Source organism: Manduca sexta, chromosome 12, assembly GCF_014839805.1.
Source record: "Manduca sexta isolate Smith_Timp_Sample1 chromosome 12, JHU_Msex_v1.0, whole genome shotgun sequence".
Lineage (NCBI taxonomy): Eukaryota > Metazoa > Arthropoda > Insecta > Lepidoptera > Sphingidae > Manduca > Manduca sexta.
In genome coordinates, this window is record NC_051126.1 from 11,221,701 (window position 1) to 11,247,382 (window position 25,682).

The 25,682-nt window shown below is 35.0% G+C and overlaps 2 protein-coding genes across 2 annotated transcripts in view; one reads left to right on the forward strand and one right to left on the reverse strand.

Moving 5' to 3' along the window:
* LOC115440743 (UNC93-like protein MFSD11) overlaps window positions 1-21,932 on the forward strand; it is a 36,184-nt gene extending 14,252 nt beyond the window's left edge. Inside the window, exons 2-8 of the mRNA XM_030165171.2 lie at window positions 1,022-1,191; window positions 10,973-11,149; window positions 13,064-13,238; window positions 14,197-14,308; window positions 16,327-16,452; window positions 17,501-17,805; window positions 18,081-21,932. Coding sequence (XP_030021031.1) covers window positions 1,022-1,191; window positions 10,973-11,149; window positions 13,064-13,238; window positions 14,197-14,308; window positions 16,327-16,452; window positions 17,501-17,805; window positions 18,081-18,287 — 1,272 coding nt within the window. The 3' untranslated portion in view covers window positions 18,288-21,932. The remainder of the gene's footprint in view (window positions 1-1,021; window positions 1,192-10,972; window positions 11,150-13,063; window positions 13,239-14,196; window positions 14,309-16,326; window positions 16,453-17,500; window positions 17,806-18,080) is intronic.
* Window positions 21,933-23,167: 1,235 nt separating this feature from the next.
* LOC115440744 (transmembrane protein 70 homolog, mitochondrial) lies at window positions 23,168-24,500 on the reverse strand. The gene is made up of 2 exons (XM_037437840.1): window positions 23,741-24,500; window positions 23,168-23,447 (listed from the first exon to the last, which is right to left on the reverse strand). The coding sequence occupies exons 1-2, from the start codon at window positions 23,960-23,962 to the stop codon at window positions 23,247-23,249; spliced, it is 423 nt and encodes a 140-aa protein (XP_037293737.1). The 5' UTR covers window positions 23,963-24,500; the 3' UTR covers window positions 23,168-23,246.
* Between the last annotated feature and the right edge of the window lie 1,182 nt (window positions 24,501-25,682).

Consider the following 25,682-nt stretch of genomic DNA (forward strand, 5'->3'; position numbering starts at 1 on the left):
AAAATGTCATTAGCGCCAACTCCATATAAGGTGCGCGTTAATATTTATTATTCAAACAAGCAAATGTCCAAAGGCAGATGCAGATTAATACTGGATTTTACCGATAAACTAGCTAACGTCTGTGTCTTGGTTCGTGCCAAAATCCACAAAGATTGACATTTATTTGCAATCAGTTTCTATATTTTAGGAGAGGTGTCGTCACATTTGGTCGTGTATAATGAAAAAAAAAATATGTTTACTTTCTTTTTTATATAAACATACACTTGTGTCCATAACAAATCGTTCTACTTCAGAGTTGTACAAGCATATTTTCAATTTTTACATATAGTTATAACGTTTTCGAAAGTATCCTCGGCGGGCGAGTCGGAGTGGTTGCGAAATTCCTGCCTTTATCGGTTTTATGTAACTCCGATATCTGTTCTTAATGTTAAAGGATGTTATTGATACTGTTTTCGGTTATCCTCCTACGTTATTATTGCGAAAGCAGATGCAGCCAAGTGAAATCTTGCTATTTTTGGTAGTGGCAAGGTTGTAAATTCCATTTTATGATGTAAAGCGTTTGCGAATTAAAACTGTTTTGCGGGTGTTCTATTTTTAAAAAAAATGTGAATTCTTACCTATTATTAGTTTTTCTAAAAACAATGCGAAGCTTGTATTGGGCAATTGTAAAATTAAATGTAGTTTGTTATTTATTGAGATTACGTTTCGAATGGAGAAATTCGTAGTGATATATTTTTTTTTATTGAATTAAAATCAATTTGTAAATTTTATTAGGACATTCTTTTTTATCTCTTTGTAAATTTAAATTAATTTATTAACCTTTTGTGTATTTAGATAAAGATTGCAAAAGTCATATTAAATCAAACAATCGCTGGATACATTCCGAACATCTTCGCGTTTGATAATTACATATAATGGAACAGATTATGAATATCATCAGCGCCTTGATCTCTCGATCGTACGAAACTGTATCAAGGTCCCTTTGACCTTACTATTATCTAATCTTGTGTTTTGTTCGCAGAAAACCATACTGGACAGTATAACGCAGGATGACAGTACGTTCACCGGAGATGGGTATACGTCCCTGGCGATTATTTATGCTACCCTGGCTATTTGCAACTGGTTGGCGCCGTCCATCATCACAATCACGGGCCCTAGAGGGGCCATGCTCATCGGTGCTGTCACTTATTTGTACGTCTACTTATTTATGCTTTGTATTTTTATATTTAACGGTGAACGAAACTTGCATACCTCAGAAGTTCTTTATAGTATTTTGAGGGTATGTGAAGTCTACTAATCCGCACCAGGCCAGCGTGGTGGACTAAGGTCTAATCTCTCTCAGTAGTAGAGGAGGCCCCTGCCCAACATTGGGACAGTATATAATACAGGGCTGATATTATTTTATTTTTATATGATCAACTGTGAAAATTGTATACTAGGTTACTCCATCATTACCATACAAAACCATGGCGCAGGATGGTTAGGGGTCTAAATATCTATGATGAGTATTAAACGACTTTATGTTGGGTTAATCGATTGTCGCGATACTTAGGAGCTAGTGAATTATAATTAAGTTTAAAAATAATGTCGTATGAGAAGAACCTTAAACTGTATAGGAAATATACTTTGGCCATCTGACATCCATCATATATTAAAAAAAAAAGTTGTGAGTTTTATAAGTATCGTGAACAGAGGTTCTCAACCGTTGATTGGGTCAAGGAAATCCAGACCAAGAATTTTAACGAAATTATTTCAAACCCTTTAGGCAGTACACTATAATCATCCACGCGGTTAATTTCCTAATGACTTCGCAGTTATAGGAAAACACATTTCAATATCCTAACTTTGTTTGCAGTTATTGAAAATCACATTTAATCAAAATAAAAAATAATCTATTGCATTCTAAATTAGTAATATAGCTTCTTATTAATGATAGAGTTTTCCGAATGCTCGAAACGTTATTATTGGACATGATCTAATATGATATAAAACATTGTTATTGAAACGACTGTTTTGTTAATAAAATCTGTGTCCGTCCGAACTTTGGTTTGACATTAATTTTAAAATATTGGTAACATATAAAGGTCATCATAATATATGATGGTAAAAAAATATCTGTATTTGACCGTCAAAGGTTATTTCTCCGCTTTAATTAATAATTCATTTGGCCTACTAGGTTTTTGCGTGAGGATTCGCCCAATGGAAAAATTACTTATAATAAAAATCCAAAGATTTTTTTTTTATTTTTATTTAAGGAGCTTTTGAAATTTCTAAATCCACAGGACGTTTTTCTTAAATCAAAACTATTGTGTTAGTCCATGTTTATTGATGCGTGTAACATATTTTTTTATAGCCAGTCAGTTTATAAGTGTCTGGCTGACATACATCCAAAATTCTACTCAGTTAAAGGTTAACCTAATGAACCTAACGCCTTTGTATATAAAGCCTATAATGATTAGGTAATGCATTGCGAATGTTATATCATTTATAAGCAAGTTCTTGATACTTACGAGTATTAAGGTGCGGTTCTGAACACGACTGCTTCGCTTACCGCTGATTCCACTCGTTACTTTCACTTTATCTGCTTTCTTAAAAAGCGACTCTTTTTAGTCAGTCTTTCTTTAGGCTTCACTTTGTTTAACATCAAGTGCAGTGAAGCCGCATTGCCGAGCCAAATGGAATTCATATTTAGTACAATACCGCGTAACTAGCATAGGTGAAATTAAAGTGTAAATAATCATTTTTCTAAGGAGAGTTAAAATTGAATGTATCGATTGTTAGTTTATACTTTATATATATAGATCTTAATTTGCCTTTTTTCGTCGGTATTTACCGGTTCTAATTCCACTGTTAATACAGCGATATAGCGTATCAATATACCTATCTACAATACAACGTGTCAATATAGCAAAAAACAAATTATTCATTCACTCCCGATGCTTAGAGTCGTTTATTTAAGTTTTATAATCTAACACAATATGAAATCGAGAGTCAAAAGCCTATTCAAATCAATATTGAGTATACGATTGTCGACTATGATCTTTGTCGTTGTGTTTAGAATTGTACCTTAATGTATATTCACTTACCGCTTCGTGATGTAGGAGAGTGGGTCAGATATGATGATTGTATAAGTTGTTCATTTTATGCTCTTATTGCCGGTATGTACGTATTTAAAGCCTGAGGCTATGTGACCAGTAACGATACGTTCAGTATAACTTGGTAGTTCTGTACCGATATGTAGAAAGCGCTTTCTATTATAAGCTGGTGTCAACTTATAGTTGTCAAGATATATGATAGTTGCAATGGATCTATCTGAATTTTTCAAACAGTAGCAACTAGCATTTTTATTACACTCTGTATGATTAGACTCCGATAGGACATCTTTATATACTGTAAACAAAATTCAGACATCTTGCTACATTGCAACGCTGGTGACCAATATGCAAATTATTGTTCTCTGAAAACGAAAAATTATAGATTTTCTAACGATTTGCAAAAATAATTTATTGAATACATAATAAACCTGCATATTACCCACCTGTGCTTAGATACTTAATGTTAAATTTATAAAATCTGCCTCGACCAAGTCCGAGTAAAGAAACAGTTACAAATACTCAACGTTCATTCAAAAAGTGCTTTTATTGCATTCAAAAATTGTTCAGATAAAATAAATTTTCTAATAAAAAACGAATGAAACAACTTCATAACCGTCTCGACTCAACCTAGTGTCTAGTTAGAGTTATCAGATAGTTATAACGTCCACCTAAATTGGTATTTCAGTAACGAACAAGAGAAAGCAAGGGCCGGCGTTCTCGTTTCGGTTCGTGGTTTACTGCGCTTCGAAACAAAGTAATACTCAGTTTACCTATCTCATAATCAGCTACAACCCGCATTTATGTCTACACCAGCTATCTAGGCGGCATCGTAATCTAAACAATGTAGCTATTGCTACTTACAACTACTGTAATATAGCTACTTATGCCATGGATACCTTATGTACTACGGGGAACTTACTAAATGTATTTCTACAATCGTGGACGTCAATAGAAAGAGAAAAAATGTGTGCGAATGACATATTGTATCGAATTCGACAAGTCTACCGCAGGTTATGTATAGCTACTTATAATCTATAAGTAGCTATACATAATATAAAGCTGAAGAGTTTGTTTGTTTGTTTGTTTGTTTGTTTGAACGCGCTAATCTCAGGAACTACCAGTCCAAACTGAAAAATTCTTTTTGCGTTGGATAGCCCTTTGTTCGTGGAGTGCTATAGGCTATATATCATCACGCTATACCCAATAGGAGCGGAGCAGTAATGGCTAATCTCAGGAACTACCGGTCCAAACTGAAAAATCTTTTTGCGTTGGATAGCCCTTCGTTCGTAGAGTGCTATATGCTATATATCATCACGCTATACCTAATAGGAGCGGAGCAGTAATGGCTAATCTTAGGAACTACCGATTCGAACTGAAATTTTTTTTTTTGTGTTGAATAGCCCTTTGTTTGTAGAGTGCTCTAAGTTATATATCATCACGCTATGACCAATAGGAGCGGAGCAGTAATGGCTAAACTCAGGAACTACCAGTTTGAACTGAAAAATTCGTTTTGTGTTGGATAGCCCTTTATTTGTGGAGTACTATAGGCTGTATATCATCACGCTATGACCAATAGGAGCGGAGCAGTAATGAAACATGTTGCCTAAAAACGGGGACAATTTATTAGTTTTGAGAGCTTCCGTTGCGTGCGCTGCGTAAACGGTTAGAGTTATGCAACAATGATGTATGACGGGATTGTTCCTCTTAAAAAGTTCTAAAAAATATATTATAAAACAAAATCCTCCACTGCATCTGTCTGTCTGAACGTGTTAAACTCAAAAACTACCCAACGTATTAAGATGAAATTTGGTATGGAGACAGTTTGAGACCCTGGGAAGAACAAAGGCTCCCGGGAAACTACTACTTTTATTACGGAAAACTTTAGCCTGAAAAACTTTATAACGCGGGCGGAGCCGCGAGCAAAAGCTAGTGCATATATAACAAGATTGATAGAAAACTGAAAAATGTGCGAATGACATATTCTATCGACAAGTCTATCTTGAGGATGTTATTTTCATATATAACGTTAGCGATGAAGATTGTAGAAAGGTATCTTGGCCGTAGTCAAGATGCCTTACAATACCTGGGCCGTATTCCCAGTAGATTTCACACAGATTTAATATGTATGGCCTCAGGTACCTTTAATTAATAGTCCGCTCATGTGGATCCTATCGATTCAATCCCGATCTAAGCAGAATGAGCTTCAAGGCACATTTTATTGAGCGATAAAATCCGAAATTTAGTTTTATTTCGATATACACCGTTGCAAAGATTTGTAAAATTGCATACAGTGCTACCGGTGACCAAATACGAGAATACTTTCACTAGCTGGTTGTTTGCACTTGACGCTTGGCTACACGCTACGCAGTACGCACATTGTGTTATCGTTCTTATGTGACCATGTTATGTGCAAGAAATATTTATAGCGCAATCTTCGACGGTTATGCTTCATGTCAGTTTCTAAAAATAAGGTCGTAGAGGTTGTTACCAGTTTCTGGTCACGTCTCGGTCTTAGTAAATGTGGTTTTCCGTCATAAAAATGCAATTTTTTAGTATAAAAACTCGTCTATGACTTGATTTATAACACGGTACACATACGGAATAGCTAAAATCCTTTGCTTTGATTTGATTTCGATTAAAGAATCATATTTATTAAAACGGCGAACAAGGATATTTGGCAAACCGGAGCACGTAAATGTTAATAAAATCGATGTAAAATACCCATGAGTTTTGTAAAGAATGTATTGAATGCATGTTATGCGTAATAAGTAACGTAGGTAGTCTATCACGGTGATTCGCTCCCATGACTCATGTTCAGGAATTGCTGATTTACAGCATACTGCATAGCCTCATAGGTAGTCCTATCCATTTTCCTAGATTGGTCTCAGTTTGCAAGGCGTCTAGGGAGGTTTAGTTAGATATTTTTTTTACACTATAACAAGCGTTTATAACATTGGCTATCCAAACTAGTATATTGCTAACAAGGCTCGGGTATTTTGTAAATTTTCCAGGGGTTCCATATCAAGTCATCATAAGTACTTACCAATGTATGATAAGAAAAAGTTGTTTAATCACATTCAATACTTGCTTGTTATTGGTTTTTGGTGACCTTCAGTAGGTCGTCGCGTCGCTGGCCAGGTTGGTGATTGGTTAGCGTTTAAGGCGTGTACGACGGAATGGAATCGAAAGTGCATCTAGTTCAAGGGCATTCGACGACATTTCTAGGATGGCGAGGTTCGGTCTTGGTTTCGAGAGGGACAATCGATGAGCTAAACTACTGGCCAATAATATATTTTATTTTTTTTTCGGATCAATACATTCTCTATGGAAAGTCTCATACATACTCTATGGAAAGTCAATAATAAATTTTAAAAAACATTGATAAACCCAGGCGACTCTGAGAGAGGCAATGTTTATAACATAATTAGCTATGGTTGCTATTTTAACTCGATTGGAACGGTACGATTCATATAACTTTGTCAACCTGAAGTTAGTCATTAACGGCGTCATATTGTTGTCAGCGAATAAAGGGTGACTGGCAGAGGGCGAGTGACTTCAGGTATTTGAGGTACTTCGGTATGAATCGTGCTGTTCTCGTAACCTTTTTTATTTACGTTAAAACCCATTTAAAGATCATGTCGTTGGAGGCGTGGCTCGGAGGCATGTCGGGGTCGCCGGCCGAAGGCATAACAATCACAACGCGTCATACTGACTACAAATGTTTCGTTTGTGGTTATTTGTTTCCACTATGTAGGCATCGACTATCGACTATGTTTTTTTATGTCTTATTGTTGGACATACCTTTAATCTCAAAATGTCATATTGATAGCGTTTTAGTATATGGTGTGTATGTTGTTTTAATGAAAAATCTGATTGCAAACAATTACTCAGCCATTTTACAATTGTCATTGCATTTGATGAAATAAATTGAAAGATTCTGACAAAGACTTCTACATAAAAGAAGAAAGAAAAAATCATTTATTACTATTTGTTTACACAGATTTCCATATATATTATGATATAGTTCTTTATTAGGATTTCTTTATTGTAAAACATGTTTGCTACGTTTCTTTCGAATACAAAGCAATAACTACATACGAAAACAATATTGCCGTGCCTATCGCTCTATTTAATGTAGTTCCTAGTAATCACTGCAAGCTCAGGGCCCGACGACAATGGCCTCACGCTACGTGGGTTCCGTTACACGCGGGACTCATTTTGAATATAAAACGATTACCTTCCATCAAGAACGAATCTGGCCAGAATTATGGAATTCCAAGTAGGAATTTAAAAAGAGTATTTTATGTACGTGATTGAAATTGCGATTGCCGAAAGAAATGATGTTCGATGAGGAAAATTGTATCGTTTGTAGTTGAGTTTGATTTGCTAAGAGCACGTTAGTAATTTTAGCGAACGTTACAAGTAGCATAAATGTGATAAAGTTCGTATACGATTTCCCTTTGCTAAGAATAGAACTGTTAGAGGCGATAAATACACAGCTCGGTGGCAGCATCAGTTATGCAAACTATCACTGTTTCATTGTGTACATAAAATAAGTGTAGGCCATTCGCTGGCTCAGTATTAGAAGGACTTATGTTCTTTTTTACTTATGTTGCAAAAATGAGATTAAACATTTTCATGTTGGTACAAATTTTAAAAGACAATAATTCATGGTTCCCTCTTTATTTATCTTTCGGGATTATTGTAAATTTTCGCTGAAAAAGGCAAACAACTATGTAATGTAATGTGTAATTCTATTAGTACATTATATTAACTTATAACCTTGTAATAGTGAGCCAGCGCATCGACTATAACGAATAATAATTAAAGATTTGATAAAATAGATAACTCGTCATCATATTCCTTATAGCAATTACATGGTAGACTTAATTTAATGTGTTAGAATGAGTGCAATACAGTGACATATTTAAATATATTTTTAATAGTTTATTCATTTAATAGTTCATAGGCAGTCGTGGTTTGTTCGTCTTGACATACAATAGAATAAAAAAATATAGTGCCGACGTCTAACCATTGCTTATTCTTTGTTAGTCACGTGTTGCGACACACGTAGACGAGTTTTGTAACGTCATTTTAATATTAACACGGAGTTTCCCTAATTTGTCCTGGTATGAAGACATTTTGGGTATTTCCGTCAATGGACGATCTGACTATTGCAGAAAAAAATTTTTTTAGCTCCATCAGAAAGTGCTCAAAACAAGTTATTTTGAGAGCAGCACACTCTCCATTTTGTAAATTACCAATTTGCGAAATCACTTGAGTTAATGGGAATTTAATTTGTACCGGATATGGGGTTAGGCTTGCTGCAAACATCATAGGACGGAAATAAGGTCACGTGAAAGGATGGAATTTTGAGGAAGAAAAGGTAAAATAATAAAGAATGACTGAAAACTAAAATTAGACTTTTTGTTAGTATTTACTATTGAATTCTTAGATTTCATTTATTAAGATACAATGTTGAAACAAGCGGCAGTATCTGTTTACTTGATTGCAATTAGAGCATTGTAGCCGATACAGATGTAAACAAACTGGGCCAGCAAACATATTGTAGGTATACAAACAAATAAGTTAATCACCGAGCTATAGCTTGTTCTGTCTACTGCTATAAGGGGCTAGTTTAGAAATCCAACGTGACCAGCTTTCCTGTTGCATTTGATGTGGTGAGAGAGATTATTGAAATCTGAAACAATCTCCTCTTGTTCCTTATTTTCATTTCTTTAAAGCGGGAAATGTATCTAACATTTCTCTAGATTATCTGAAAGATGTTTTTTAATTAGCTTCAGATGGTCGGTTTGCTTGTTTGCTATTATAAGCTTTTAAAACAAAAATCTTTGTCGGGCTTCTAGTTTCAATTCCCAGTCCCTACGGGTTAGGAATCCACAATTCCTCTGACACTCAGGGTGTTCATGAATTGCGATGACCTACCACCAACGAATCTTTGCTCGTTTCTTGGCCTTCTGTAATAAATAATATATCCGCCAGTCAAATGATCTGTGATTTACGTTCACATATTTTCGAAGATGGTCCGGATTTACCTAATGTGGCAATTTAAAACCGCTCCATCAACAAAGTTGTAACGCAAGACCAGTTTATCGAAGTGTGTAACAAATCGTCTCATGTTAATCATAAATTGGATAGTTGAAGTCCTTTTATGAGATTATGCTGTGGTCCTTTGTGATGTCCGGGTCGAGTAATTGTAATTTAAAATGTTTTAGGCTAGAGAAGCATTTGATTTATCCATGTCGAATTGTATCTGATAGTGCGAATGGCTCTCCTATTATATCCTTAGATTCTGCAAACTATAGATTATCTTATTACACTATGCCCATTATTTCGGAATATTTGAGAGTAGTATATTATAATATGACGTCTGTCATTATTTTTGCATTGAGTTCAGCATAGCTCCAAGGTGGTCCGACAATTTCGTAGAGCTCGATATCGGATTTCATAGATGCACTAGAGGACTGATACATATAACAATTGAAGTATAGATTAATTTTAGGTTCATTAGGGCCAAATCCCAAAACGCGGTACACTATGGGGAAAGCAGAGATTTTTACTCATTAACGGGCGGCAAAATATAAGAATCCGATAGTCTTTTCACATTGTACTCGAGGGAATTACTCGATGCCTTGATGAATTCTAATATGTTTCCGCTTTGTGAATGATGCTAACGATACTAAGGCCTCGAAGCCGCAACATTTGTGTAAGATATTGTTTGTCATTTGCCCTGAAGCGTCTTATATTGTGGACAATTATTTTAGTTTGCCTCGGAGACGTAGTTATGTTACGGTATGACTGCAGTGCTTAGGTCTCGGGTTCAATCCCCGGGCGGGCGAAGTGATATTAAGTTTTTACACAGGATCAGGCCGGAGTATGCTATTTATGTCCGATGTAGCGATAGATTCGTTTCCTATCACATCCTGGAACGGAATACTCACGGCAACAAGTGGTTGCACGAGTTGCGCCTCTGTCTATCCCATCGGGGATAAGGGGCATGAGTGTGTGTATGTGTGCATTTTAATTTTATGAATCAATTTTCTATTCAGGAGAAATTCTAGTCTTTTAATATATTCTAATTGGATTTAATAATTTTCTCGGAGTGAATAAAACTTGAGTAAAATTAAAAATACAATATCGCACTTCTGGTTATTTTATTAATTAATATTATCGAAAACTATTATCTCTTAGGAGCCTAATGTCAATGGCACACGTCGTAAGAAGTAGTGGTATAGTTGTTTAAAGTCCAATTGTCTCACTATCAATTATGTTAGATTTATTTTCTGCGCAGTGCGGACTCCTTTCATCACTTATCGTAGTGTACGTAATCGCAGCGTCTGTTTCCGCAGCAAAGTACACTGGTGTTAGATTGCGTTGTAATGTGCCAACAACCATGTTTCTTTGTGGAAATAAACTACTGTTTACATTGACAATGGCGTTTGAATTATTTATATTACAATAAACCTTTTTGTTGGACTTACCAGACCCTACCTGATATTTGTGGATACAGCCTAAAATATATTAACAATTTGTAGATTAGAACTTTATACGTTGGGGTTTTTTTTTGTTACTGGAAAACCTGTATACTTACTTAACCATTAAGCGACCCGCCTACTCGTTTGCCTACCTTCTATCGTAAAAAGAAGATATATATATATAGTTTTTATATTCATAATGAATCATAGTTATGTTGGTACAAAATCTATTACGACTACAAGAATTGTTTTAACACGTAAGTATTCAAATCTCCAATATCCATATTGATTACTAAAACCGACAACACATCAAAATGTTTCAATGTCAACCATTGCCAAAACATCTGTGGCCATCAATTTGACACCATTTTCCTCCCGCAGGTTCTTCATAGTGACGTTCCTGTTTCCGCGCACGTGGCTACTGTACGTGGCGAGCGTGATGATCGGCGCCGGCGCAGCCGCCATATGGACCGGCCAGGGCAACTACCTCACGCTCAACAGCGACGCTGACACCATCTCGAGGAACTCTGGAGTGTTCTGGGCTATGCTGCAGTGCAGGTAATGTTTTATTCTCGGATAAGAGAGGGAATTTCTCTTTCAGATAAATTTGGGTTATAATATTTTATTACTGTTTTTAATAATAATTTATGTAAAAATATTAAATTGAATGTTAATAAGCATTATTTGTTTGGGTATTGTGATGTTTATATTGCGATATCTGGCGGTGCAGTGATATTTTAATAGAACTAGAAAGTAGAATACAAATATACCTAGTCTTGCCATAAATATTGTAATAAAGAAAAAAGAAAATTGTTAACTGCAAATAACATTTATTACTTTTACAGTGTGTCAGTTTAATACATAAATATAAAACAATTAAAAATATAAAAAGCTTATTCGAAGTGGTCTCCATTGGCTGCAATACAGTCCTTTAAACGATGAGGCCAGTTATCAATAGAAGCACGCACTCTTTCCATGGGAAAATTCTTCACTGCCAATCGTATAGATTGTTTTAGGGACTCCAAATTATCATGGCGTTTAGAGCAAGCTGTACTCTCTAAAACTGACCACAAATCATAATCCAGCGGATTAAGATCGGGACTAGACGACGGCCAGTCTTCAGCTCTGATGAAGTCCGAAACGTTCGATTCCAACCAAGACTGCGTGGACCGAGCTTTATGACCCGGCGCCGAGTCTTGCTGGAAGGACCATACTTGGTTATTGAACATGGTGATGTTAAGGGGCTTAACTACCTTCTCAAGAATGGTATCTTGATACACTTGTGCCGATGTTTTGATACCTTTTTCACAAAAATATGGCTCAGTCACTCCTTCATAGCTAACACCCCACCAAACCATCACTGAAGTCGGATAATGTCCACGTTGCACTCTGTCGACTAATTGGGAAGCTTCCTTAGAGCTTTGAGCATAAATACGGTCATTTTGTTTGTTAAAATGTTGCTCAATTGTAAAAATTTTCTCATCCGTAAACAAAATTTTTCTGTGACCTCCCTTTGCGTACCGCTTCAGTAGTTGTTTCGATTTTACCACCCTATTCTTCTTTAAATTATCAGTTAAGAAATGGCCAGTGCGTCTCTTATAGGCTGCAAGTCCTAAGTCATCTTTTAAAATACGCGACATGGTTCTAGGTGCTATCTTCATTTCCCGAGATAAAATCTTTTGCTTTCGGACAGGATTTCTTCGAATTCTTTCCCTTACTGCTTTGACCACCTTTTTCGTACGAACACTACGTGGACGGCCAGATCTTTTCTGTCACAAACAGAGGAGGTCTCATTGTACCTATTAATAGCCCGGTACACAAACATTTTACTAATACCAAGTGTATGGAGAGTTTTAAAAATTGCATTTGGCTCCATACCTACTTTGTGTAATGCTATCACAGCGATTCGGTTCTCTTTATCACCCCACACCATTTTAATATCGCAAAATATTTTACAATGTATTGGCGCCAAAATGAGAAAACACAATGAACAATCGTATAAAAATGACAGATTCGAAATTCAAATGTAATATTTTTTTATAATTAAGTGTAACAGTATTTATGGCCAGACTAAGTACAGGTACTCTGTTTAATAGCAGTTGTTGCTATAGACATAATATTCTGGTATATATTTACATGTTAAACTTTGGGTTATATTCTAAAGTCTATTAAGTTTAACGACGATACTAACATAGGCATAAACTTTACAAACTTGCGTTTGGTATTTTAGTATTACTTTTCAACACAGCCTAATGTCAAAATTATACGGAAAATAAAATGTTAAGCAACTGACATCAAGGATATCGGAGCATTACAAAGAGACTTAATAAGGAATATTTTTCTTTTACCAACTTTAAATAAATGTATAATTTAGTACATTTCACCAGCTACCTACCAATAGGTAGCGGTCATTATTGAATCGATATTTAATACAATTTTCCATTTAAATAAAACGAATCCTTTGCTCCGCAGCATGTTCTTCGGCAATCTGTTCGTGTTCATCAAGTTCCAAGGCAAGACCCACATCGACGTGGAGACGCGTAACGTTGTTTTCGGCGCCCTGACCGGCGTGTGCGCGGTGGGCATAGTGTTCCTGTTGCTGCTGCGCCCCACGCGGCGCGCGCCGCCCGCGCTCGACGATGCCAAGGTAAACACCACCGTTGACGGACACTTTATACGCTCTTAAATGTCACAGCATTTATATGTTGCAATTGAATGTGATAATGCTGATTTGCTAATGTTTTGGTTAAGGTGTGATGTTTATTGAATAAATGGTGGGGACAGCATGTTATGTGACGACCGCTGATACACAACAGAAGGCTTGTTTTAGCGATAACAATGAAGGGGAAAATTAATATGAAGCGTTTATTATAGGAACCTTAGTAACATCTCTATTATAGAATACTACTCTACTAGTCTTTACTGTAATCCAATTTATATTTAGGTTTTATTATTTTTTTCTTATTATCGTTTTCAAGTCGTGCCAGTATCATACCCGTAAATTTTTGCTGTTAATATTAATATCTTTAATATGTTTGTAGACTCGAGTCTCAATTAGGATTTAAAATAAACCAATAAAGTTTTTATTCCTTTGCATTAAATATTATATCGAAGGTAAACAGTCGCATCGAAATGTCGTTAGATCATTCACCCCATCGATATGATTGTTCCACATACCAGTGTACTAATAGTAGAGCAGTTCCAATACATATCGCATACATAATATGATGCCTCGTATATACCGCTTGAATAATTACCTCTTGAGACGGTAAAAAGAAATCAAATTGGAAATGAATGACGTCATTGCGTTGTGCGAGAGTAATGAAAAAAAATTATCGGTCATTTTCATTGATTGGTTTGTGGTTAATGTTCATGTAAAATTGTAATGATTATTTGTCAGGGCATTGGTTATTTAATTTCTCAAACTTGTTCAATTCGACAATAATTGTGTTTTTTTATAAAACTTGGTATACAATTTGACCTAGTGTGTGTATTGTTTTAATCGAATTTTAATTATTCTAGTCATTTCAATTTCCCGAAAATTTATTGAAATGGAAAAAATAATCAATTTCGTGCGTGATCTAAATTATTTTCCGTTGTTACAGGTTGAGATAGTAACTCACGACGCGGAAGGGCCTCTGGAGGCGTTCAAGGGCGCTCTGAAGTTGTTCTGCACGAAAGACATGCTCTTACTGAGTATCACCTTCATTTATACCGGTAATAATATATTTCGTTCGGATATTTCTATTTACGACTTTTTATTATCACCTTCATTTATACCGGTAATTAAATAAATGTGATCGGATATTTCTATTTACGACTTTTATCGATAAAGTGTATGCACTATGGGTACAGTCGAACACAGTTTAAATTAAATGTTTATTCGATAGTTTTGTATGCTCGATTGTACATATACGAGGTATTTTAAGGATTCATTTTACTCAAGTTTTATCCGTTCACATTTTTAGGAAATCGATCGAGATAAAAGACCAACAGTTCTACTGAATAGAAAATTGATGTATAAAATTAAAATGTACAAATACACACATTCACTCCTTTTATCACCTATGGGGAGGCAGAGGCGCAACTGGTGCACCCACCTGTCACCATGCGCATTTCGTCCCTTGATGTGATAGAGGCCGAGCCTACCGCCATATCGGCCACAAATTCAATATTCCCGACTGATACTGAGAAAAAACCGAATATCACTTCGCCTGACCCAGGATCAAAACCGAAACCTCAGCAATCGTACCGTTATACAACTAAACTATCTAGTCAATTAAGAAAAAATATAAGTATTGTGTTAGGGGAGTGGAGGTACCACATACTTAAACAGGTTTGGTTCACATTCCTCAAATTTGAAATAGTATAATAATAAATAAATTTATGTATTTTGCTTAGCGAGCGGCCTTATTGGTCACGTGGCACTTGACAGCATGCTCGCCCGTTTAAATCATGAGGTCTAAGATACAATATCTAGGTAGGATACATTTAAAATTTTCGATTTGAGGTACATATTATGTGAGTTTACGGAATTGGAGTTGTGTGCATAATATTATATTTAATTATAATAATTATGATTGTAAACCTCCTGCTAGCCGAATTCGAATTTCCGAAAAATTTCCCTGTCCCTCGGAAAGCACGTAAAGCCGTTGGTCCTGCGCCTGGTCTCTCTCCGGTAATGTCGGCTTGCGGTCTCACCGTACTATGAGAGTGAAGGAACAGAGAGTGCACCTGTATGATTGTATTGTGGTAGTTTTTTTTATATACGCGTACGAAAAAATTGACTCCACTGCACCTGATGGTAAGTGTAGTGGGGTCCGATAGAATGTCGACTGACGAGAGATGATTAACACTCGGCAGTCGACACAATCATGCCGGCCTGTTGGAACCGGATATATACAGGCTGATTCCGGAACGCAACACACTTACATGGGCCACTATGGCGAGTTTCAACACCTCGAGTACGGTGGTCGCTATCCGGGCGGATACAAAATATATCCTACCACCAGCATAGTAGAAAGCTTGTCTTTCACTGATTGGGACAAGTTAGAAATCTCCAATTTAGAAATTTAATAAGCGGCTTCGATTGAAATCAAAATTGCGTATTGAATAATATTTTAAAGCTAATTCGCGAAGTAATAATTCGCGTGTTTACGTCCCATAGTTTCTAATACATTTTTCCTTATTGCTGTTTGAATTTTTAAATAATATAATAATTAATATCCTGTGTACTTGAAGGTCAAAGTCAACATCATCTATTTAATTAATTGAAATATCACACAATATAATAATAGTTTTACACGCAACGTTAATTGCAATTTGTAGGTGTGTTTGCATATGTATTGAACTATATATTATTTGTAAATCATGATTAAACACTGCATAAAGATAAGATGTAAAACTGCATAAAATTTTATCCCTAATCATCTATTCCCATAAGATATAGGTTTCAAAACATAGGTATGACCACACTTCTGTCCTACCTTAAAAATGCATAAATTTATGTATGTATATTGTATAGTCAGTGGCCTTATTCCGTCTAAGAGGGCATGTCCGACTTTTTGAAATTACAAGCGTTCTTTGAAGGAGAGCTTTGATACCCGTATAGCTTAATGAAACTCTTCTATTAAAGCTGTCCTTTAAAGAAGGCACATAATTGTAGAGACAGTATTATCTTCTTAGACGGAATATGGCACTCTAATTAATGTAAAAATATAACACATCGTTTGCAGGCATCGAGTTGTCGTTCTTCAGCGGCGTGTACAGCCCTAGCATCGGATTCACGCTGCAGATGGGCGAGAATGCCAAGCAGCTGGTCGGACTCTCTGGTGTCTTCATCGGAATGGGAGAAGTTCTCGGTGAGTTCAATTCAAATTAGCCCTCGTCGTATGGTTGGCAGTGGAGAAGGGTGAAAATATTCAAAAGATAAGCCTTAAAATAATCCTTCGCGGCCAATTTAACAGAAAATAAAAATTAAGACAAACGTAAATAAACCTAAAAGGGGAAGCCGGTAGGAATCGAGTTGTTTAGACGTCTCGCCACTGACGGTTGGGTATTCAATGAGCCAGATAGGTTTTTCAACTTACGAATAAATATATTTTCTATAGGGAAGACCTGTCAAAATGTCAAAGTTAATGGACCATTAAAAATTTTCATATGATTTGGAATATAACCCTTTTTTTAATGTGCCTAAAGGTGTGTTTGTTTTCATTAGATCTGTAACGGATAGACGGAGATTGATGAGATTCGATTTTGGCTTATATAATGTTACAAACCATTCTATGACCATATTTTTCTTAAAAGTATAACATTAGAAATTATTATCATTGTTTAAACTTAGTTAAACATAAAAAAAAACTATATTTCTATTTCTATTTGTTATCTAAACATGGTATCAATAGATTATCCTGTTTTCGCAATACATGGTGTAACAATGTTCTTGATACAAAATGACAATGGGCATTTCAACATATTGAATCCCTATTAATGGTACTTTTATGTTGAAATCGAATTAGACGTTTCCATTATCTTAGTGCTTGACATCATTTCTAATGTTTACAAGGTTGGAGTTAAGAGCATTTTGTATTCGATGTTGATTAGATTTTGATATCGATTTAATGTAATTAAAAAGGTCGTTCTAGATGTTTAATTAATATGACGCAAGTTTGCGATACTTATTAATTCACGGAATTTTCTCTTCTATTTGATAACATGTGCTTTTTTTTTTAAATTCTGATTCCGCTTGCGTCAAGGCGTTCTCCTGATCGCCTAAGTAAAAATTCCCCATCATAGGTTTGCGATAAAAACTAGCCTGTGTGTTAATTCGGTACAATACGGACTGTTTAGCTTTACTTTTAAAAGAACATCTTAACAGATTTTCATTCATAAAACGTCGTTTAATTTTAGGCGGAGCGTTATTCGGTATCCTGGGCAGCAAGACGACCCGCTGGGGCCGTGATCCGATCGTCATCATGGGCTACGTCATCCACCTAACCAGCTTCTTCCTGATCTTCATTAACTTGCCGATGGTGGCGCCGTTCGGGGACACCAACGAGATCTCGTACATCAACCCATCGCCGTACCTGGCTATGTTTTGCAGTTTCCTGCTGGGATTCGGAGACGCTTGCTTCAACACTCAGATCTACTCGATACTGGGTGGAAACTATTCTGATAACAGCACGTCTGCCTTCGCATTGTTCAAGTTTACTCAGGTGAATGTTAAATTTCTTTTTTTTTTATAAACTTAAATAAATTACTTGGAGAATGTCGGGTTAAAAAAAATCTCCAATATGAGTATTGGAAATATTTGTGACGGTGACGTTAGGATTTTATTAATTTAAAAATTAAAAATTTTCGATAAAATAATATTGTAAAAATGTTTGCAAAATTATTTTCGCATTTACAGTGTAGTGATTGGACAGGGGTGAGTGTCGCTTTATATGTTTAATAAATAGTAACACGTGTGTGTGTGTATGTGTGCGTGCAGTCTCTGGCGGCGGCGGCGTGCTTCTTCTACTCGTCGAAGGCGCTGCTGTCGGTGCAGCTCGTGGTGCTGGCGGCGCTGGCGTCGCTCGGCACGGCGGCCTTCTGTCGCGTGGAGTGGGCGGCGCGCGCCCGCGCCCGCGCCGCGCCCGACGACGACAAGCCCGCCGCCGCGCACGCGCTCGCCGACAACGCGCTGCACTACGACTGAACGCGCACGACACTCAGGGCCCTTATTCTGTATGATAGTGGAAACGCGTAACGCGGCCGTGTCATGTTATTTTCGAGAAATGTGCGTGGAATAGTATTCTGTGAGCTAAATTTCTATAGTCCTAAACATGATGCGTTGTGTTACATGCTTGTTACGCACTGTTAAAATAACGTGGGGGATAGAGAATAAGGCCCCAGGTACGGTTAACTAAATTGTGTCAATACGGTTGATGCGCGATGGAAGAGTTCATATTAGTAGTTAGAAATTTCGTAAATATCTTATCAATATATTTTTTTCTTCAACATAAAAATGTTGTAAATAGAATTTTCAACTCCATTCCAACCTTTAGTATTTTTGTATAAATTGTAAATTTTGTTAGAGAATCAGCGTAATTTCCGAATGTAATGGTTCATCAGAATGTAACAATCTAACATTAATTGTTTTTACAACATATATGATATTTGTTATATAACATTTTTTTTTGTTTAAGATCAACTAAACTTGTAGATAAAATGAATTTCATATCGGTTCGATAATGACCCAGCATCTATTTTCCAAACATCGAATAATACTCGAATAATAAATTAAAACAAAATTTGTGTTTACTAAACAAGTAGCTTGTATTTGGCTGCTAAAACAAATATTGCGTAAATTATATGCGGTGATATTTTACCCGTGATTTTTAAATGATATTAGTTTTGGTACTTAATTTGAATTAGAAAATGCGATATTATTTATATTATAAATTTCGCATATTTCAATTTTGATGAAGGTGGAAAGACGCCGTCGAAATCGTAAACATAAGAAATCGAATTTATTCGGTAGGGCATGATTGAATCATGATATTGTAAAACAATTATTAACGTAGAATATATAAGTGTATAGATTTGTAAGTATTATTATCACTATTGGACATAAAAACTTTCCAATCATTTTAGTAGAAAAATCGAATAGATTTTGTTGCCTTCTATGTATTGGGGATAGCTAACTTTACTTAAACCTATAAAATTAACAATTTATGAGTCAATTTTGGCCCGTTATTAAAGTTTTATTTTATGACTCCATTTTAATTTAACAATTTATAATATTATAAATTTATTATCCGTCTATTATTTACCCTTTATATGCTTATTATATAATTATCGAAAATAAATTTCGATATAAGAAATCAATTCTTTTTGTACATTCCCATAGATTTTTTTATTGACTAAGGCCTAATTGTAAACACCATTTAATGGTGTGGAGATGTTTTACTTCTGTATGTAAGTCTAAATGTAGAATACGTCATTTCAAAAGATTTCTTTTTATAATTCTTAGAAATAAAGTAGGAAAATGTTCATAATTGCACAAAGAAAAATAATGTTTCCGCAGTTCACTGGAAATGAATCAAATAGCTTATTATGATTAAAGCGATAGAGGTGGTTTGCACCAAGGCCTGAATTTTTTATCATCACATAAAATTTATTAATTAAAATAATGAACTATAATTCGATTGGATTAGAAATGTAACTACCGAATTTATTTTATTAAATACAAATGTTCTTTTTATTTTATACTATAAATAACTGTTATAAGATTATTAAACAATCAGCTCCTAATAGAACTATTGCAAGATGAGACTAAATTAAGTTTTCTTGTTTAATCTTTTAGATTAGTTCGATTCGATTCGATTTCGATTAGAAAGCGTCACAATTATAAAACACAATCATATTTGCCGTATTTATGTTAGATTGTAATGACGGAGTTACGTATTTTTATTATATTTTACTTAATTAAAAAGTATTATCATAATTAATTCCATGGATTAGTTGTAATTCAGCACTGTAAAAAGGATTTCATTGAAAATACGATTGGTAACTACGTGTGGCTGTGTATGCTAAGAGTAGGTAGGTTTGTTTTTTAATTTTTGCATCAGATCAAACAATATTATCAAATTTTGAGAAAGCAAAGCTGATGGTGAGGTTCTAAAACCTTCATGCAGTCATGGCGGCGTGCAAGCCGAAATTTTTGTCGACTTTGAAATAACGTCTTTTACGGTAATTATAAGTCAGTGACGGTTACATTTGCAATAAACAAAATCAATCGCTTTTTCCGATCTATCTCAAAATTCCGATCTTTCTATTTGATTAATTTCGTTACGTAATGACAAATTAGTTTTCTCTGAGACTCGACGAGCATCACTGCTCGGTGTCGTAAAATTTATGCCATTTCTGATTTTGGCTTACAGGAGTTGTGGTGGGTGTGAGGGCGGGAAAGTCTCTTTCTCAAAAATTTACCAATCACAACCATTTTTACACGCTTACAAATGACTTATTTGGATTGGTTCAATTTCGGGATCGGATTGAAGATTGAGATTGGGATCGTTTATTAAAATGGTTCTAACGACACGCTACTAGGTCATGACTCCAGTACAAACTAGCACTTTTTTGCGCCTTCACCCAGATTTATGTCTGTTCCTGGTATCATAATTCGTTTTGGAATAAATTTCGTACTCAGTTATGTTGTAGCAACCTATTACGTGTTCTGCGTTACCAGATATTAAACTCCTTCAGGAACAAGTCTAAGGCTTTGTGTTATACATATTGTAGTGCAGAATTTTAGTAAGTATTCTCGTTTGATGTGATGTAAAAATATCTTTGTGTATATGATCGGAAGGTGCTGTTGTTATTGTCTGAATATGTAAATACCCGCTTTGTATATAACATGGAAATAGTAATTTATAAATAAAATAAATGTATTTCAGAATGTTTCGTTTGTGAATTAATATGACATTGGAATTTTAAACAAATTTATTTCATTTACAAATAAAATATTCATTTCGCTAAGTGAAGAGAGAACGCAAAGTTCCAAATTGTTGCAGGAGTGTACATTTTGTAAAAATATTATGCTTTTTAAATGACTTCCAAAGTCTGCCACCTAATAAAAACAAAAATATATAATTTTAAAATTACATTTCTTATGATTGTTTTAAGTTGTTATTCCATTAACTCCATTTATTTTGTAAACTTTCTTTATATATAACTGTTATAGATGTAATAATTAGTTGTAGTCCTGAAAATCATGAATGTTGTATATCTTTGAAAATCAAATAAATTAATGTAATACCTATATAATTTATTGATGGAATTTCTAGTAGTAGTCAGAATTATCAATACATTTACAAATTTACAGTGTTTGTAAGAAATTTAAGTGTATATGTATTATTTTATTTTTGTATAGATTTTATATTTGAAGCTTTTCTAATCATGTACTAAGATTAAGTTTAACCTCTTGGACCGAATTATTTGTTTTACATAGTTTCAATGAATTGAATGATAATTTTTGGAAAGCTGCTTTTAAAATTTACAATAATATTGTTGAAAACACCTTTGAAAAAAGATTTTCACGACAAATATTCTGTAATGGAATTATAATTTGCCTGTAAAATAGCAATTTGAAAATGCTTAAATATGTTGCTAATTTATTTTTTGTATATATTTGTTGAATTTCGTGCAGCGTATCTTGAATATAAAGTAAAAATGTTTGACACAATTGTCTAGTCACAAACATTGCAGTCTATATTTGTCTATTGCCAATTTCAGTAGCTACTGAATATATTATGTAAAACTATATGATATATTTATAATAAAATATTTTAACATGTTTCTCTGTTATTTTTATTTTTATATTTCCTCCCTAGGAATATGAATTTTATATATAAGCACATGAACAAGATTAAAATGGTGGTAACATTGACTTTCATTAATAGCAGGATAATCCTGCTATGGATTGATAACTTACCGCAATTTTCAATAAACAACCCCAATCGCTTTTTTGAACTATCTCAAAAATGAACCAATCAGAACAAAATATTTTTTGATATGCCTTCAAATGAGTTTTATTGATTGGTTCACTCTCGGAATCGGATTGAAGATTGAGTTTTGGATTGATTATTGCAAATGGCTGTTACAATGATCCAATATGCAATGATACTTATATGAGTATAATAATACTAAATATAAATGTAGGGCATGTCTATAATGTGTAATATCAAAGATACTGATAAAACAAATTCATAGAATTTTTATGAAGTTCACTTTATTCTTAGTCATATACTCAACAGTATTTCTATTAGATAAAAATTTGACTCCCATCAATCCCACAATAAAATTACCAGAAAAAACACAACAGTAAAATTAAAGTAATGGAAATGGGAGTGTTTAGAAGCATGTGTGGTGTGAGTGGGTGATAGAGTGTAGGATACCATGGTGATGGACATGTGTGTATTGCCAGGATGTAATGACCAAAATTGAAAAGGATTTGCTGAGGTGGTTTGGGATTTGGTGGATGATAGGAGACTGACCAAGATGATATATAATGACTGTAGATGGAAGAGCCTGCAGGGGTAGACTGCCCCAAACCTTTGGATGTCAGATACCTGAGTTTTTTGAAAGTGCAAGTTAACACTACAATGAACCAGTGGGAATGCATAAAAAGATTGATAAACGTGGAGGGAGCGAAAGTAGTGTGCTAGAATTGAGTAAAGTGGCAATTCATTGTTTGTCTACGCCTATGGAATAGAGGTGTGATATTGTGTTTAGGTACACTAGACTATGAGAGTGAAGGCACAGAGTGCACTTGTGTATTGCACACCCACTTGCGCACTATATTAGCACATACCTGGCTGATCTCCATTGAGATTGACTACCATAGACAAAATTCTACTAGGATTCATTCATGTCAATACAATAAAATTATTCAAGATCCATAAAGCTATATTGTGAGCATCACTCAAACTTATGTATATGTCAAGATCTAGTAGAGAAATGAGGAACAAAGACAACCTTTTTCACCTTGTGACAGTGGTTGCTATAGTTAGGTACATAATAAGAAACACATACTACATTAGGCACTAAAAACAAATTATTTATTTCAATAACAATCACATAGTAATAATTAACAATAAATAACACTTACACACTATTTACTTTCCGTATTATCTTTACTGTCCGTATCTCCCAACTTGAAATCCATTGGTTTGTCGTACCCCATAATCTTTGCATAGTGTAATGGATCGTTGAAGTGCCTTGCCTCGATGAAGAGTGGAACTCCTTTCGCATGCATAGTGGTGAACATGCCTGGGACATCAGGTACATGCACATCTTTTGCCTGGAATTCATGCTGAAAATAATTTATAAACTTTATGTTACTTCATAATTGACTTGCTTGCCGAACAATTCTAAGCCATTAAAGTTATTAAAAAATGTTATGCCTACTGTATTTAATGCATTATCACATTAAAAAAATGTGTCTTTAAAATGACTTAGAAATATGTAAAGCAATGCGTATTTCAGTATAGATTACATAATTTTCTCACAAATACTATTGCAAAAGAAGTGACAAAGAACAATTGTCATGATACTTTCATGCCCAAGACTGCTATAAATAGCGTATATTAAGAGCAGGATACAAACCAGTTTTTTAGCTAAGAAGAAATTTATTGTTGTGGCTCTGTATGTGGATGTGGTCGGATCATACTGTATTTCCGTCACATATTTTTTCGTAACTAAATGCAATAGTATAGGCGTGATAAACGTGAAGAATCCCACAACGGAGCAGAGCGCTATGAGAATAGAGGTGCTTCCAATATTTGCCGCTTCTCTTATTATTATAGGTTGGGCCATCAAGCCTGCCATACTGGAGCTTAGTGAAAACACTTTTACACTCTTTATCTGCGGTGTTAACGGCCCGTAGTACACTTTTTCTAATTTATCATCCTGAGGTTCTGTCAATTTTATAGCATAGTTTCTAGCGATTATGTTGTGAAGAGCACTCGCACATTTTAAGTTTGACGCATTTTGTATACAGATGTTAGGTTGGATAAGTGGCCGGGAGTGGTAAAACACAAGTTCGTATGCAGAGGCGTAGCATTTTGATCACATATATCTAAGATAATGTTTTTATTTTACAGGGAATCCAAAATATTAAAACCAATCCTTATTCTATTGCCGACATTGACATTTATGTTACCAATTGACGTTTGTCATCATTTGTCATATTCGAGTGAAATGAGATATCGTCGTATCGAGTTGCAAATAAATTTAAATTAACAAGACTGTGAAATGGAATGTATTTTTATTATAAAATGTCTAGAGATATATTGTTAAATAGTAATTATATTCATGTCCACTGGAATTATATCAGTCTCCGTCGTGGCCATGAAGGCTGTAAAGTCTTCAAAGCTGCGTCGGCTCGGGAGAAAATCGATTGATTTTTATGCGCAGAATGAAACGTGACAATGGTATTCCATTTTACGGCAGTTATTTTACTAGGGAAAATAATTAAATTTCCTATAAGAAAAGAAAAAAAAACTGTGTTCTCTTTTGATCTAGACTAGACTGTTTATGACTCCGTAAACTCCATACTTTTCGACTTCTGTAGGATTGTAATGCTTTTTGCTCCATACACAAGTCGGAAACTCGGCTAGGCTGGTCATGTCAAAATCACGCGGCTACGAGACAAATGATACACTGCAATAACTAATCAAACCTTTTTGTACGCTACTCTTTCTGTTACTAATCATTATACAAATGAAATATTATCTGAGCGAACGTTGAAACAATCGAAGCCATGGAATTGGTGCCTTAAATATGAAAATAGCAATGTTAGCGAAATTGCTATTTGCTTATAATATTTTGTTAAAATACAGTTCACATTTCATTTACTATTTTCTTTTTACTCATACATCATAACAGTTACTTGCTAATACATAGGTACTGTACTATGTCAGATGGCACAACCAGGGTCTGATCGCATTGTTAGTAACAGCTTTATTTAGCTGCCACATTTGACTAATGCCCAATGAGTTTCTAGTTCACATGCACTCAGGGTCGTAGCTAGACTTCAATTTAGTATTTTAAGGTAGGGCATTGCCCCACAATGCCCCCCTAACTAGGGCCCACCATGCACTATGTCTTTTATCCCCGAAGAGGCGCAACTAGTGCACCCACTCTTTGCTATGTGTATTGTCCCGTGGTGTGATAAGGGACGAGCCTGCCGCCATGTCTGTTCAAATTTTAGACCGGGCCGATACTGAGCAGAAAAACCCCATATCACATTATCTGAATCGAAGATTGAAGCAAAGTGTCGGCAATCGGACAGTAATACAACTACGGCACCGAAGCAGGCCTGCAATGAGTGCAATGCCCTCTTAAATTTACAAACACTTTGAAAAGTTAAATAATCCATTATATGTAAAAATAAATCTCTGCATGTCGCAGAAACGATTTTACCTTAATTTATTATGGACATGCCACCGAGAGTGTTCGAAACAGACAAATAGAATTAGTCTAAAGAGGTATATTTATGAACTTTTGGGTGCCATTAGAACGTTTACAATTGTTTAAATAATTTATG